This window comes from Pseudomyrmex gracilis, unplaced genomic scaffold, assembly GCF_002006095.1.
Source record: "Pseudomyrmex gracilis isolate BER0280 unplaced genomic scaffold, ASM200609v1 scaffold_1, whole genome shotgun sequence".
Taxonomy (NCBI): domain Eukaryota; kingdom Metazoa; phylum Arthropoda; class Insecta; order Hymenoptera; family Formicidae; genus Pseudomyrmex; species Pseudomyrmex gracilis.
This window is the reverse complement of record NW_018020585.1, coordinates 375,764-392,262: the sequence shown is the minus strand read 5'-3', so window position 1 is coordinate 392,262 and position 16,499 is coordinate 375,764. Positions and strand designations below refer to the sequence as shown.

The following is a 16,499-nucleotide window of genomic DNA, read 5'->3' as shown; positions in this document are numbered from 1 at the left end:
TTAATACAAACAGTCGGACTGTTAAATAATAAATCACTACTACAGGATTGTAAAGCTAAAAAAAGACTGACGCGACCGAAGCTAGTTAATACTACCTAGCGGAAGTACGTGTCCCAGGAAAGAAGAAAAGAGCGGGGGACGGAAGACGAGCAATTTATTACGATGAACGATAAAGTACTGCGAGATGATGCGGTAAGCTACGGAAAAAAGGACCGAGGGGGAGATCGGGAAGGATTGTATATGATTAAACTAATATACACGGCAAATGCCGGATATGAGGAGCAAATAAAAGACGATTGTTGAGAGCTATTTATTGCCAAGTTATGAAAACATCCGCAAGTTATCGCGCGCTGACATTATTGAGTGTTGCACCGGTGAGAAAAATATTGAAAATAATAGTGACTGTGTATGTGTGTGTGAAAATTGTGGCATAGATATAATACAGCGACAGAGATCGAAACATGGTCTTTCTAGTTCAGTTACAAAAACAATTTAAATAAAATGTTTTATTTGTCATAAAACCAAAAATTGGAAAATTATTCAGAAAATTTATTCTAATGCAAAAGAAAAACGAACAAAGAAAGATCGATAAGAAAACATGCATAAGCTTGAGATATTCTTTTATTAATATATAATATAGAAAAATGATTTTATATATTACGCTTACAGATCCACCGATAGTATCATTAAACCTCGGATCAACTTTAAGCCCAGAAGACATTAAAGAAGGGGATGACGTGTACTTCGAGTGCCATATTAGAGCCAATCCTCCTTGGTCTAAGCTTGTCTGGATACACGACGTAAGTATACTTAAATATACGATCAAATTCTTCTTACGATGATGCGATATTTTCAAAAGCCTATATACGATCAAATGTATACTTTTACGGAAAAAATATTCGCGCACACCAAAGAATTTATCGATATGCATAACGTTTTCTGTCTTTATTTAATGCCTCGTAAATCGAACATTGAACAAAATTTCAAAAATCCTTTTATTTGCATAATACTTAGATATAAGTCACATAGTGAGAAATCGATCGAGAGTGCAAATTTTTCTCGTAAATTTTATTTATCCGCTTACACAAAACTCACAAATACATAAAATCAATTTTATTCTTTATTCTTCTCGGTATTATTGTACATTCGAATTGCATTAACGGTATCTTATACAATTTTATTTTTTTTATTGAAATTGCTGTTACAAGTCGAAGGTTAAACGTTTTTTTTTTTTAAAGATGCGTATTTTATGGATCGTATCGGGACACAGATTGTGAACATATATTTTACGTCCGTTATATCGTGCGTATCGGAAAAACAAGAAGAAACAAAAGCGCTCAGCGAGCATAAAACAGGCATCAAAGCGTGGTTAATGTTAGTCAGCCTCGGCTCATACGAGATAGTTGCCTCGGGAGACTACCGCTTGCCTGCTTATTCTAGACAGCGCTACTTGAATTTCGAAACGCCACCGCCGCCGCCGTCGTCGCCGCACATTGTGTATACACTCCTAGCGCGCGCTGCAATTGCAGCAGAGTCGGAAGTTAAAGGAACGTTCCCAAGGTGTATTCGGGACTATCAACGACAAACTTTAGCCTGTGTATCGGTAGCAGCGGACGCGCACTTCCTCTGAATTCTAATCGTTCCGATCAACCGGGATGCTGCGACCTCAGAATCGTGCACGTGATACGCGATTACGAATTGTATTCTGTGTGCATTACTTTGCACTTTTGAGATCTTGTAACAATTTGCGTAACAATCTTTTAAAAAAGTAAACACGATTATTTAGCCTTTGATTTGAAAACATTTAGTGCAATAAATTATATTTATTAACTTGAATCTCTTTCTTCTTTATATAGCTAATAAGTTTCGTAAATGTACTCGCTTTAGTTAATATAATTCTATAATCTTGAATGGAAGTCAATTTCATTTCTTGAAATTTCCGTGATACAGCGCGCAACTCTTTAGATTTTAATACAGTAATCCAACGGTACCCTCTATAGCACCTGACAGAAGATTGCGGGTAGCTACATACACGCAGTAATTATATTACCATCGGCTACGCTAGCCAGGAATCCCATAGGAGCGCAGCGATGCATTAGCTTTTCTCTGGTCTTTTCCGGGATCAGCCCGGCCTCATATCCCTTCCGTGTTCCGTCGCTCACTTTAACTCAGCTCATCCCCATTCACCGCTCTCCTTCTCTTCTCCCCGCTTCTTCGCCTCTCGTCGTCTTTTCGTTTCGTCGCGCGACGATCTTTCGCCGGATATACATCGCGAAGGGCTGCAGGAAACGGGCTAACGGCGAGCAGCAGCTGTGCTACCGCGTAAGAGATTTCCCTCGAAATTGCATCTTAAAAATATGATCCGACTTCATTCCGGAGAAAGAGAGAGAGAGAGAGAGAGGAGGAAAGACAGCCAACCGACTATCGCGCAGTGTCACAACTCGTCTCATCTTTCACGTACACATTCGCGATTTTCTTTCCTTTGCTCGCGGATTATCTTCTGGTCGCTCCGCTTACAGGCGAAGCAATTCGCTTCCTTTCCGCGCTAAGCTCCCTTCTATTCTTTGTATGTGCCGTTAAACGATAGATGGATTACCCGAGCGAACTCGATTCGCGCCATTACCGTAAAACTCGATCTTAAAACTACCCGCGCGCAGCCACCGCGGTCCAACTTTCGCGTGATTATCGAAGTTCCGTAACGGAAGTCGAGTACGTTGAGTACTTCTTTCAGAAGCGTTTGGACGTTTAAGTAGAAATGAACGTTGGGAGACGATTTGTTGGCATAATACGCTGCTGGTGACTCGAAAAAAAGAGATCGTTTTTTTACTTCTTCAAAATCACAATTAGATGTTCTTAAATAATACTTATCTGTAAATATATTTGTTTCTCAAATTCGGAATACAAACCAATGTCTCTTCATTACGCAGAGTGCGCCTGAACGCGTGATAGTGAACAAATACTATAACGAAAAAAACGTTTATGTTGAGTTTCGCTTCATTTCCATTGGCTTCTCGTTATTCATCGATTTCCGATTTTTAAACGCACGAGTCTTTTAAGCGTGTCATTGGGATGGATTTTCACGTTCGCGCCGAGTACACCAGAAAACGTTTCATTCGTCAGCTCTTTCGCTCATCCGGAAAAGTTTGCCTAGGAATTAGAAGGGCCGTTGGCACGTTCTATCTGTCAATCAATCCTGCGCTTGGCAATCGAACCGAGATCTGGCAGCGGTGCGGGTCTTAGAAAAGCGTTTCGGATCGCCCTAGCGGCAGTAAGCTTTTGAGTAGCGATCGTAAAAGAGGGAGAGAAAGAATCATGAACGTGAGTCGGACGGTGAGTGGGTGGGTAGACGGGATGAGAGAGTGAAAAGGAAATGACATTGTGAGAGAAGGTAACCAAAAGAGAGAAAGTGAAAAAGAAATCATCAGGAATAACGGGAAACGAGGAAGAAGATAAAGAAAGAAGAAATCGAGAAGGCGAAAAAAGAAATGTGGAATAGCCAACATAATGGAGTGCAGTGATTAAGTCGGTTCTATCATTCACGGGGACAATAGAGAAGTTCTGTACTTATACCTGCAGCTTCGACGAGCCAATCGGCCAGTTTAGATGAAGAGGGGATCCTGAAAAGATTTTTCCCTCAACTCTTCATCTTTTCTCGCGAAGTGGATTGACCGAGCACAGACTGCCGTAAGGATTCCATTAATACCGTTGTCCTCGCGCGGAACACGCAGAAAGATTGAAAATGTATCTCGAGCTTATCCGAATCTCGCTTTACGCGCACCCTTTTGCGCGACCTTCGGTTCAGATAAAAGATAGTTTGGCGCTCGAATCTATCGTAAGAAATTACTTTTAGAATTAGAAAATTGCAGCGGCTGCAACAGCGACTCCCGAAAGTTTTGTTAAGCAAAATGTTAAGACGTTCTCGAATTATATAATGCATTGTTTGAAATCATCACTTTTTAACCATTTTAAGCTCAAAGTAAAAAATCAATTTTAGTAGTTCGCGAATGACGTAATATCGATCAAACTCGAAATTCTCTCGTCGCTATTTGATTTATGTTACTAATATTGGTTTTTATACATATCGATTTGATTGCGTTTCCAAAAATAACGGCTTTCTTACTGCGAATCGACCGAATGCATTTCCTTTCTCACGCGAGATTCCGAACCCGAGTTCGGCGGAATCTTAATGCGGTGCGAAGTTAAAAGGTACATGTACGTGTGTATACTTGCGTATGTATGTATGTGTGTGTATATGTGTACGCGCGTTGGTCGGTTACGAGGAAGTGAATGCTAGCGCTGAATTCGGTGAGCTGTACATCAATCAATTTCACTACCATCGCGATCAAGGCGTGTCGAAATTCCCGCTAAAAGCGACTTCTCAGGAAGACGGACACGCGGCGGGGCAAAGAGTGACACGGTGAGCGCGAATTCGTTCCGTAAGATTTTGATCTTGCAATTTTTCGTTAAGAGATAAGACAAGCAAGGAAATCGCGCGCGATAACCGATCGCGCAGTCCTCTAACAGTCTTCGCCTGGTACTTGGAAAAAGAGCTATCCGATGGACGGTAACTTTTCGAATAGTTGTTCGGAACTACTTTTTCTCCGGTCGTATTCGAGACGCGTTCCACTTTGTTCCAGATACATCGACCATATCATTTCTTTCTGGACACTCTCGGTACCAGAGTCTCCATTTTTGGGATGTAATAATAGCTTGATACAGTTGTTTATCCAACAGTTGTCTAAGTCTGCTCGGAATCAGTCAAAAATAGTGTTGCTCGAGTCTTGCACAAGAATATTCTATGTTTCTAAGGTTGGAATGTGTTTTATGTGGAACAGTTCGCGCAAACATGATGCACTACTTCGAAATATCATAGCTTGTGCAACATTCGGAGGCAAAATGTGTGTATTTATAGATATTTCTCTCGAGTTTTTCTTTTGCAGCTACAAATATGTCACAATTTATTTAAACAGAAAGCCATTAAAGTATAAACGAGCAATACAAAGACCTCACATGGCGAGTATAATGATCGACGGAAAAAAATTTACAACAAATATAAAGTACTTATACCAAAATATAAAAGTTGACATACATACGCACGCGCGCGTTTGTAAAGAATATAAATTTTACTTCACGTACTAAAATGTGTGGTTTACTTGAAAAAATAATATAACTGTTAAATATATTAGTCTGATCTGTTTAATTTTTAGAGCGCCGAAAAAACCATTGTAATAATTCAAACAACTATTTAACTATCTTTTGAATTATTTATATATATACAATAGAATTCCAAGAATTTCGCGCACGTAGAATCGATTCTTTATAGAATTCGTTATTTTATTTTTTCCCTTCGAGTTAACGACTGGGAGCAAGAGACGAAAGTTATGTTTCTCTTTTTCTTATTGTTAGATTCCTAGAGTAGAAACAGACGCGCACTCTACAAGTTGCGCAATCACTCAAAAATATAGAGAAATCATCAATAGTAGAGGAAACTATTGGTCTTTTTCATATAAAAGAGAAGTCAATATGTATATATATTCGTTTTGGATATTAACTATGCAAGATTTCAAAAAAAATGACTGCTCTAAAAGTTAAATAGTATTCTTCCTTTATTTTATAAAAGTCTCTCATGTACTCAAAGAGAGAGAGAACTCTTAATTTTAAGCTTCATATTTTGATAACGGTCTCGAAAAAACTATATACGTTTCGATGAAAAACCATAACCGTCTCGTGTGGAAAATATTTCGCGAAAGCTAGTCGAAAAACAGTACGAAGCGCGCAACGCCGTAATTGATCGACTCTGTACCACTCGTTTCCGCCGTAATAAAATCGACAACACACTGCAACGCACTACGAAATATTCGATAACAACATCTCTCTCTTTCTCTCTGTATGACCTGGCGCGCAATCGGGATCACTACTAAAACCAAAATACAAATAACTTCGGCAAAACGAGTATATCGTTCACTACGACTATTTCGACGCGCACACTTATGCCGCGCGTGCGTGCGATATGCTCGTATGTCGCTCGTACGTATCGAAAATCGTCGAATCTACGATACGGTTGAATCGCGAACGGTGGTTTGGGAAGACCGGCCATATCTCTGTGAACGAACAGAAGAGGCCTGTGACCGCTGTTAGCGATGAAGACTAACCGGAATAAAACGGTTCTTGATGCTTTGAGGAATAGCAGCTTGCCAAGAGGCAAAGCAAAAAGGAACAGAAAGGAAAAAGAAGAAGAAAAGAAAAAAGGAAGGAAAGAAGTATGGCTCCGGCTTGTTGGCAATTTTTCAAAGAATCAGTGCGCCGTCTGACCGGAATGAACAATCCCCTCTCCCTTGACAGAAGCCCTTTCTTCTTCTTGAGACTTGTTCCTTTTGCGTCCGAGAAGCGTACGAGAGAAGATCACGCGACCGCACAAGATCTTCCTGTGATGGTTCCTGTGTCCAGAACCGCCGAGCATTCCTACAGGAGACGATCCTTCGTTGAAGGGCGCGAAGAAATTCGATAGATCCTTTCGGAGGATCCGAGAGAGACGATGCCAAAACGAAATTGGACGGACCGTCCAGAGAAGTACGTCTTGAGATTTCGTGGACTAACCGTAGCCGTTCTTTGGCGCGTTTCTAGAAATCGAATGTCGCGGATGAAATGTCTTACTATCGATTGGGGCGCAAGATACCTAGAAAAATAGGGAGTCTACATATAAATAATGCGATTACTATATTACTGTCGATTACGATTTCGCGTTTGAAGAAATTATTAGAAATAATGTCAAATTATGTGCTCAATTAAATTAAAGATCTGATATATCATATAACCAATTTTGTTCAACACAATATCACCGCGATTGTTTGAATGATTTGTTGGAACGGAATTATCGAAGAGACACGGAACTATACAAATATAGCATTAGTCATTAGAGAGATGGCTTTTCCTTTACGCCAGTGATGCAATTAGAGGGGGTTGTCGATAGGCTGAAGATGGAAGGGTGTCAGCTATCTTCTCCGCGGAGAATGGACACAATGGGAAAGTTAGTTGATCCTCATTTACGGAGCAAACCCTATGAAACCTAATTATTGGAAACGTAGTTCCCTCTCGTTGCTTCTAGTCTTGAGACTGACTGATCAAAGAGCTCTGTTGCGTCTATCACACTGCCGTGACGATATTAAATTAATTACCAATAACGTTCAAAATAATGTTAATAACATTAAAAATATGCCGTGTAATTGAAACATGCGCGATTTTACACACATATCTGTAATTTAAGTGTATATATACGTATATATTATCGCGCCAAACTATCGGTAGTAATTTAAATTGTAATATTATAAAGGTTTTTTTGCTGCTTCTTTTTCTGCAATATAATTCTTTAATATCTTCATCATCATTTTGAACGAAATTACAATTAATATGACAAACTATCAAAATTAGAAGAAAATTACCGGCATGAATCTACTTATGCGAACAAATACAAATATACCAGGTGGAGAAATAGATTGGATAAGTGGGAGGAGGTGCAGGACGGATGGTGGTTCTTCGCAGAATGGCTCGGTTGCAAGAAAAGATAAACGAAAGTCAGGAGCTGACTACACAGGGCGATATCGTACTCTCCATTCCGCCTCGTCGAGACGACGCTGAGAAACGCGGATGGAAACGACGAAAGAACGGAATCCCGACTCGTGGGAACAGAAAGGTGGGGGAGATTCGAGTCGCGAAAGGAAACTTTAAACTTCGCTATCTCTACCGAAGTGGAAGAGAAAGACAGAGAGTGAGTGAGAGAGAGAAAGAGAGAGGAAAAGGAGTACGCAACGGGACATACGTGTAAGCTGTTGCGATATCGATCAAATCTCCATCGTAGAGTGTCTTTGACGGTGGTTTTGACCGATAAGCTTCAATGACTCTCGTTTGAAATAAGCAGTATGAAATAAACCGCAATACACTTTTTTCAAGAATTTTATTTCTTAGAAAAAAGTTAAAAAAAAGTTTAACGCACGTAAGTGAAAAGAAACGAAAAAGATTAGAAGACTGAAGCGCGACATATAAATATGGAAACATATTTTCTTAAACCACTTCTAATGGCTTAAAGAGTAACAGAAACGTTGAAGTAAAAAGATGTTGTATCTCTCTCTCTCTCTCTCAATTTTAACGCAACACTCACCATTAATCCTTAAATTAATTAAATTAATATTTATGTGTGTGTATGATAATAATAGAAAATGCTTTTGCAAAGTATTTTGATAGACTTTCAAAGAAGTAGAAAGATGCGAAGATGTGTTCTCGTCAAACATTTCTTCGTCAATCTTAACTAATTTCTTCCGTTTAACTAGTTTTTCTCCGAGTCTTTTTTCGTCTCTTGCCGCAAGTAAATCGAAGATAAATTTTGGGATTTAACCGGGGCTTAACCTATGCTAAGCGCGTTAAGCCTTCTAGCCTAGTCTCAACCACATGGACGGCATGGTTACGTAGATTACAATACAGTTTAATTGAGTTAGCGCACTAATGGCTAGCGCGAATACTATGTTTATCTGACAATTTTTTTCTCTATTGTTTTTTATTTTATTTTACTGAACAAAAACATTTTTATTCAGACTAAATTTAATTTTAAAAATATTCCACGTATGTCCACTCGGTCAATTTTTACGTGATGAGTAACATGTCATTTTTTATATTGCACTGAAAATTTTGTTAACAGATGAAATGTAACGCGCTGATTTAACAAAAAATGTAAAACTGAATAAAATGTGTTGTTTAAAGTTTAAACACTTAAATGTCGTTTTATCGCTCATATATCTTAATCGCGCTAGCCTAGCAATTTTTATCGATGCATCGCAAGTTAATCAAGCTGGAGTAATTAAATATCTGTCTGCCATTGTCGTGAAATTGGTCGAGCAAAAAATAGCGACGAACAGTGGGATTTGAACGGGACAACTACCACAGTGCGCAGCGTGTCGAGCTGCCGAGATTATAAAACAATTGAATAAATCTATCCCTTCGGGCGTCGTCCGCGAGAAAGAAACGTCCCGACGGAGTAGACAGAAGTGGAAGAAGAAATCTCTGTACTCCTCTCCTCTTTCCTTCTCCTCTTCCAACTTCTCCTTCAAGATTCAAATGGCCTCGTTGCAAATCGATTTCGAATTATCTTCGGCGAGCGAATTCTGGTGGAACGGGGAGAAAGGAGGGTTTCGTCGTGTAATGGAGGAAACGGTAGTGAGGTAAGAGGTACGGAAGAATCGAAACGGAAGATGACGGTATAGAGAGGGAAAAACTTAAGGGACTTTTACTGGCCGAGAAAATGTTTGCCGGCGAGACAAAGACGGTTCGAGACTGTCGTTCTTCTCTGATTAAATAGGCAGAATCGCTTTTAGAGGGTAATGCACTATGACAAGCACACGCTGCATTCTCTCTCTCTCTCTCTTTCTATGAGATATTCTTCTCATAATCTCGCGCTTTCTTTCGTTCTTCTTCTTTTGCGTGTCAGACTTTTACGGCGCGTTTGTCTAGATAAAAAGATCGAAAAACAGTAAAATAAAAAGTGAAATCGTCGAAAACCAAATATTGAGAAAACGCAGATATTGAGAAGGTCCTTTTCAGAAAGGAAGAAAGAACCGGATGAAGCAATGCTCTTACTGAACTCTAAACGTAAAGACAACTTTTTAATAATTAATTTTTACTAATCGAGTTTGTAATTACATTATGAATTACGTCGACAACCAACCTGTAAATTAGGTAGACGGCGGTCGTGGAACTTTCGAAGGCCGTCTCTCGCCTGATTAAGCGGTTCGGCCTGCATTTGGCAACGGCAGCGACGGCGTATGCACCGACTCCTACTACTTGTTGGCTCTGACGTGCGGCTGTTCCGCTCCCGAGTTTGTTCCCCCGCTGCAAGTTTCAACGGGAGCACGATATTAGCACTACATTTGTCCCGTTTCTCATTTTGTCGCGAGACGCGAAAACAAGGACGAAGTAAGGACATAATGGAGCTCACCCCCTTACGAGCTAATTAAACCGGCAAATTCGTTACAGCAACATGTAACTGTGCGCGCAACTTCTCTCACAACCGGTACAATTATGTATTTGTTATATATTTTGGCAAATAATAATAAGACAAAATCTAATAATACTAATAATATTAATAATAATAAGATAAAAAAATGTGTTACTTTATTATATATTGTCAATACTTATATGTACATATATATAGGGATAGGATGTAACAGAACCATCATTTTCGATCGTTTTTTGAGAACAAATTTATTAAACAAACGATTTGTTTAATAAATTGGAATTTGATTTTCGTAAACCTGAGAAAAAACCGTCATTTGTTGTAATTTAAAAATTTCTTATATTAAATACTTATATTAAATACTTAAATTTTCATAGAAAACAATTAATATGTAAAAAAACATGAACTTTCATTACCTCTTTTTGTATCAGTTATGTGACGAAATATTATAATTTCGTAACTAATAGTTACTGTCGTGATTTCGAACAATAAAGTATAAACGTTTAGACGTATTAGCGCAGAGTCACGCAAATGTAGTAATAACCGGTTTTGCGAAAGCTTTTGATAAGCCATTACGCGAATACGACTCGTTAACTCGTTCGAGTTGCAACAATATTGTACGGTACTTGTAATAGCGCGCATTAGATGCTCGCTCTCTCGTAATCTTGTAAGATATTTCTCTTTTGTCTTCTGTAGATACTCGCGCGCTCGTAAAACCGCTCTTGGTCCACGCTGTGGCGTTTCTTGGAAAAAAATGATACGATAACGAACGGTCGTAACACAGACGGGAGAACGCGTCGTTGCGAGACGCGGTCGCGCGCGTGTTATCTCTAATTTATCACGAAATTAGAAAATATAACGAGAAATGAAATCGCGCGATCTCGCGGAACTCTCTCACTCTCTTTCTCTCTCTCTCTCTTGCTGACAATTATCCGATAAATATCTCGACATTACCACGTATAACAACGCCGAAGAATATTAGCTTCGTAGTGATTGTCTTTTATGCAGCAAGAGAATTTATTTAACTTAAAAATCTTAATCTGACATTTATTTTTACAGAACCAAATCCTGGCGCATAACACATCGGCGAGGATTATCTGGTCGAATCAAAGTCTCGTCCTGCAAAGTGTGACGAGAAGCAGCGCTGGTCATTACGTTTGCGCAGCGACGAACGCATTGAACGAAACGCGCAGCGAACCTCTGCATTTTCGAGTTAAGTGTAAGTTAGCTTGTGACAAATAATTTCATTAATAATAGACTTATAACATAGAAATGATTAAATTTTTTATTATTATGTGTCATATGTAAATGTTTACTATAAAATATATACACATGTATATATATATATATTTCCACATATGTATATATATGATACATATATATCTTCCGCTAAAATTGTTTATCACGAGATCTTTCGTTGACGATTTCCATTTCCGAGCAATTTACGAATATTTCCCGTTATACGTCGCGGCGAAAGCGTGTTCTCGCGCGTTATATTAACTGACACGCAGCGGATCTCGGGAATCACATTCGTCGTGAATATTTCAATAGTGCTTAGTACTATCTACATTTTTTAAACCCAATTCCGAGGTTATAGTCGAGTGTTGGCACGGAAGGCACCTCGTGAGTTTCCGTGAAAGAAGTGATTCGTAGCGTAGCTATGGGAACACGTGAGCGCGATTCTTGTTCGTGAAAACTCTTGAGTGCACGAATTACCAAAGCGGTCTTCCCGAATAAGGAAGACTTCACGGAAAAAGCATGAAAGGACTCGTGCAACCTGTAGAAAGCGTTTCGTCTTGGCGAATATTTGGGGAAAAACTAAACTTTCGTTTCTCGATCATTTCGACAAAATTTCGCATCCGGTTTTGAGTATTTTGGTGAAGAACATAAAATCTTCAAGAGAACAATACTTCAATTAAACATTTATAATGTAAATAAATTTCAAATCTCGCAAATGCGACTTTATTGAGCCATTGTGGTATTGAGAGTTAAATATTGATTTAACTACAGATCTCATAAAACAATCGTGTAAAGATAAGGAAAATAGTTTCGGAAATAAGTAGGCATCTCGCGAATACTTCCAAATCCAAATCGAGAAAGTTTGATGATTTATTTTCTTGGTTATTATAGTTTTGTTGAAGAAAGAAATATAAGAGTAGTTTGTACTCTATCAATGAACTATAAGAACTATAATTTAATGAAATTTAGAGTATTTGAATCAAAAATATCGGATAACTTTAAAGAAAAGGTGGCGTGAAAAACTTGTAGTATAATAATTATTAACCTTCAGGTTTTTATTTCACAAGAATGTCTGCAATATAATTAAAACATAAAAATATAGAAAATATGAGAGATATGGTAAGAGTTACATTAAAATCTATATTAATTAAGTAACACAACGCTCGAAATTATAAATAATAATAAGTGTTAATTAATAAACATAACTAAATCATTCCGTTGTTTTATATCTGATACACGAATCGTTAATTAATTTTCATGAGAACTAATTGTGTGTGTAAGCTGTAATTATTATTACATTCAACATCATTCATTGCTAATTTCTTGTTTTATTCAGTGTATTAGTAGAAAGCTATTGTTAATTGAATGTATTATGTGTGTTATATTCCGTATTCTATGTGATTTCAAGAAGTAACACTTGCAACACTTCCATTTGATACATCAAATATGCAAATAAAAATTTGACTTTTTTTAAATTTATAATCTACTTATTTTATTATTACATTATTTTGTTATTTTCTTATTTTAATAATCCACTTATTTTGTTACTCATGCACGCTTTATTTTTTCTTCTTCTTCTTCCAATTATAATGCACTCAAATATTACATTCTGCTTTTATAAATACAGAAAACAATATGTGTATGATTTCAATACAATTGAAACCTTGCTGTTGTTCACAGATCATCGCAATGTACACACATCGCAAATACTATATTAGTTCACGCGTTATGTCGCGTTTGCTTTTAATCGTGAACTTTTTCTGATGGTGCATTTTTTCCCGATGCTTATCCAAGTAAAAAGCTTCGATCAAAGTTCAAATACGAAACAATTGAAAATACTGTGAATGGAACAATGCAGAGTTACGAGAGAGAGAGAGAGAGAGAGAGAGAGAGAGAGAGAGAGAGAGAGAAGAACAATAAACTTGTAATAAATTCTACATGCTACACACGCAGCATCGTGTATATTCTTTCGTTTATAATTCACTATCAAATCTCGTAAAAAACTCCAACTTTCTGCATTATGGCTATCATCGAAAATTAATATCAATTGCTTGTTTTCGCGATCGAATTACAATGAGAAATGTGTCGAAATTACGCACAATAAAGTCCGAAAAGTCTGTAATAAAAGTGACATTGAGTTTAATAATGAACACTCTTTTAGCGACCAGAAATCGCGAAAGCTTTTCAACTTGGATTTAATACGTTTTATATTCTAGCAATTGTTTATTGAATGCTTTGCGTTTTATTAGCATTTTCATCTTTATTTTAATTATTGTGTAATATTAATTTCGCTCTGCAAATGTGTTCCCGACGTATGTAAAACTCACATATTTGTATTTGTTTCTCATTCGTGCTCTTCTTTCGCGTGGGAGACAGATGGAGACAAAGGGAGGCGAAGATAAACGCAGATAAATTGGCACAAATATATTTTCGCAAGAAGAGAGAAGACGAAGGAAAGAAGCGAAGATCTTTCTTCTGCATAACTCGCGTTGATAAAACGATTCCGGCCGATTACATGCGGCATCTTCCCTCTTTGTGACAAAATGCCGAAACGTACAAGAAAAATCGCGTACATACGATATTCCTGTCATTTGTGTGTTTTCCTAGATGCAGTTGCGATATGTAGGTCATCATTGGCTTATCGTTAGAATACGCACGGGCAAGAGAAAATTTTTCGACCCGTGTGTACAGATAACTCCGAGACAGTTTTCGGATCTTGTCAGTCGCTTTGCTATTCGCGTTATCTTGTCTACTCCGAGACGCTTTCTCCGTGTGATTGACAGATATCCTTTCTTTTCTCCTCTAAAATCTTCCAATATTTCCAGAACGATATATATATAATTTCTCGTGTGAGATGTTATCGGGAAACGATCGATTATTCTCATCCACGAAGGTATAAAACAATCTGTACTCTCCTTGTAATATTTTTTATACAAAGCGTAATAAAAGGGAATTTACAATAGTACATTTTTTGTTAGTTTTTAGTTTTATTATTTTTAACGAATCTATTTTATTGTTTTATCGTTGGCTTTGTCACTCTTTGATGTATAACAAAGCGAAGCGTTCGATATAGAATACTCAGATCGAGAATGGAAAAAAACCATCATATCAATGTATCTAAAAACTTATTCGAAAATAGAAAGTGAACTCTAAAAAAAATATATTAATGACTTTATTGAGAAATCTAATCGATCAATACTCTCATCGCTAAGCAACAAATTACTCGAAGTACTAATTTGCAGACAAAATTTGCAAGCTTCATTTTGTGAAAAATGAAAAGAAGAAAAGCCTGCTCTCTCTGAGATATTTACTTTTTACTTTCTTTTCAACAAATATTTACCGGTTATTTTAAAATGTTGTTTATATATAATTAAACTGAAGAATGCTTTTTTTCTTTTGATTGTTAGATATAATATCTCTCTTCTCAGATATATATCTTTTCACAGGTATATATCTTTTTTTCAGATTTGTTAAAATTCTGTGCTTTTTTTAGTTGATTGTTAAAGAATGTTGATTAATTTGTTGTAAATTTCGCATAAAGACCACTTACACGCGTGAGAAAAATTCCGATGTTAAAATCTACGTGGTATAAGCGAAAATCAAATCTCATTTATTCACCCGTTTATTGCAATCTCTAAGACGCTTAACGAAAGAAGACTTCTCTCTCGTTTGGAATGATACACATCATACAAATCGATATTTCTACTTACAGTCGCGCCGGTGTGCAAGGAGGATCGGATCATAGTGGTCGGTGCATCGAGAGGCGAGTCGCTCGACATTGCCTGTAGGGTCGAGGCCGATCCGCCAGCGCACAATTTCCGCTGGAAATTCAACAATAGCGGCGAGACTCTGGAGGTAGCACCTGGTAGGTTCTCGATGGAGAAGTCGAACGGCGTCAGCGTGCTGAGATACACACCGAAAACTGAACTGGATTACGGCACTCTCTCGTGTTGGGCGGACAATCTTGTCGGTACTCAGTCGAAGCCGTGTCTCTTCCAGTTGGTGGCAGCCGGTGAGTGCATGCTTAAACCAAGTATAGTAATCAATTTCACGCTTGTTCTTCTTCCAATTGTATGTCATATTTAACGTAAATATTTTCTATTCAAAGAATTTTCCATTTTATTTTTTGTTTTATCAAGAAGAATGGAATATAAAAAATTGGAGATGGAATCCAAATACTTGTCCTTCGTTCTTTTTTCATTTTACAAACATTTTTGTTGTTTATTTACAAACGTTGCTAGTTTGAAAGCAAAAGAAGCATTCTATATAGCAATGAATATTAAAAACTGCTACTCGTCGATAGAAAGAGAACGTGAATTATTGGATTATAGATTATTGGATTACGGAATCGGTGCATACTTGTTTAAAGTTGTGAAATTTCTCTTGTTTGAGAAAACAACAAAAAGCGCGTAAGCAATCTACGCATATAAATAATATCTAAAAATATTATTAAAAATTTTTTAAAAAGCAACGTTTAATATTTATTTTATACTCAAAATGTGCTTTAACTACTGAAATAAAAGTAAAATCTATGGCGCGCTATTATCTAATATAATATATCTGTGTTGCATTAGATTAAAAATTTAACTGTATTTTTAATAATGTGCAATGTTCATACATATCACTACTCTTTCTGCCCAAAAGCAGTCACGATAAAAATACAAGCTCCTCGCGTTATTTTTACATGATTTCTGAAAAGAAAAATAGTACGAGCAATTCTTCCACGAATCATCGTCACCGCGATACGATAGATAGAACGCGACCAATCATCGTGCGTTAAATCGGCATTAATCTCCAACCGAATTTTTTCGCGTTTTCGCGTTTTTCTTTTTTCTTTCAGCTCGTGTACGTGATCGACAGTGACGTTGACATGGCGATCGACCGAGAACGTATTGACATTGACGGATACGTCGATTGTGAGCGGCACTCTCTTCCCCCCCCCCCCGAAAATAAAATCATCTGTCCTCGTCGCGCGTTCTCGCGCTCCATCCGCTCCTTTGCGTCGGTATCGAAACCCTCTCGCGGCGCTCCGCCAATGCCAACGACCCGTAAACCCGATGGCATGAAATTATTTTTGTACCTCTTTCCTTTCCCCGCCGACGTTATTGATGTCGGTTACCATTTCGCGAGGCATTTCGGCAAGGAATGCGCCCGTCGAAGCATGCAAAAACGGTAAAAAGACGAGATTTCCGGGACGAATTTCACGGTGGAATCGTGAATCGTGGTAGACGTCACTTGTTACGCACATCGAACATAATTG

At 37.7% G+C, this 16,499-nt stretch overlaps 1 protein-coding gene across 1 annotated transcript in view; it reads left to right on the top strand.

Moving 5' to 3' along the window:
• LOC109852277 (nephrin-like) overlaps nt 1-16,499 on the top strand; it is a 34,768-nt gene that overhangs the window by 7,212 nt on the left and 11,057 nt on the right. Inside the window, exons 3-5 of the mRNA XM_020423300.1 lie at nt 670-800; nt 11,060-11,219; nt 14,952-15,251. Of these exons, the coding sequence (XP_020278889.1) occupies nt 670-800; nt 11,060-11,219; nt 14,952-15,251 (591 nt within the window). The remainder of the gene's footprint in view (nt 1-669; nt 801-11,059; nt 11,220-14,951; nt 15,252-16,499) is intronic.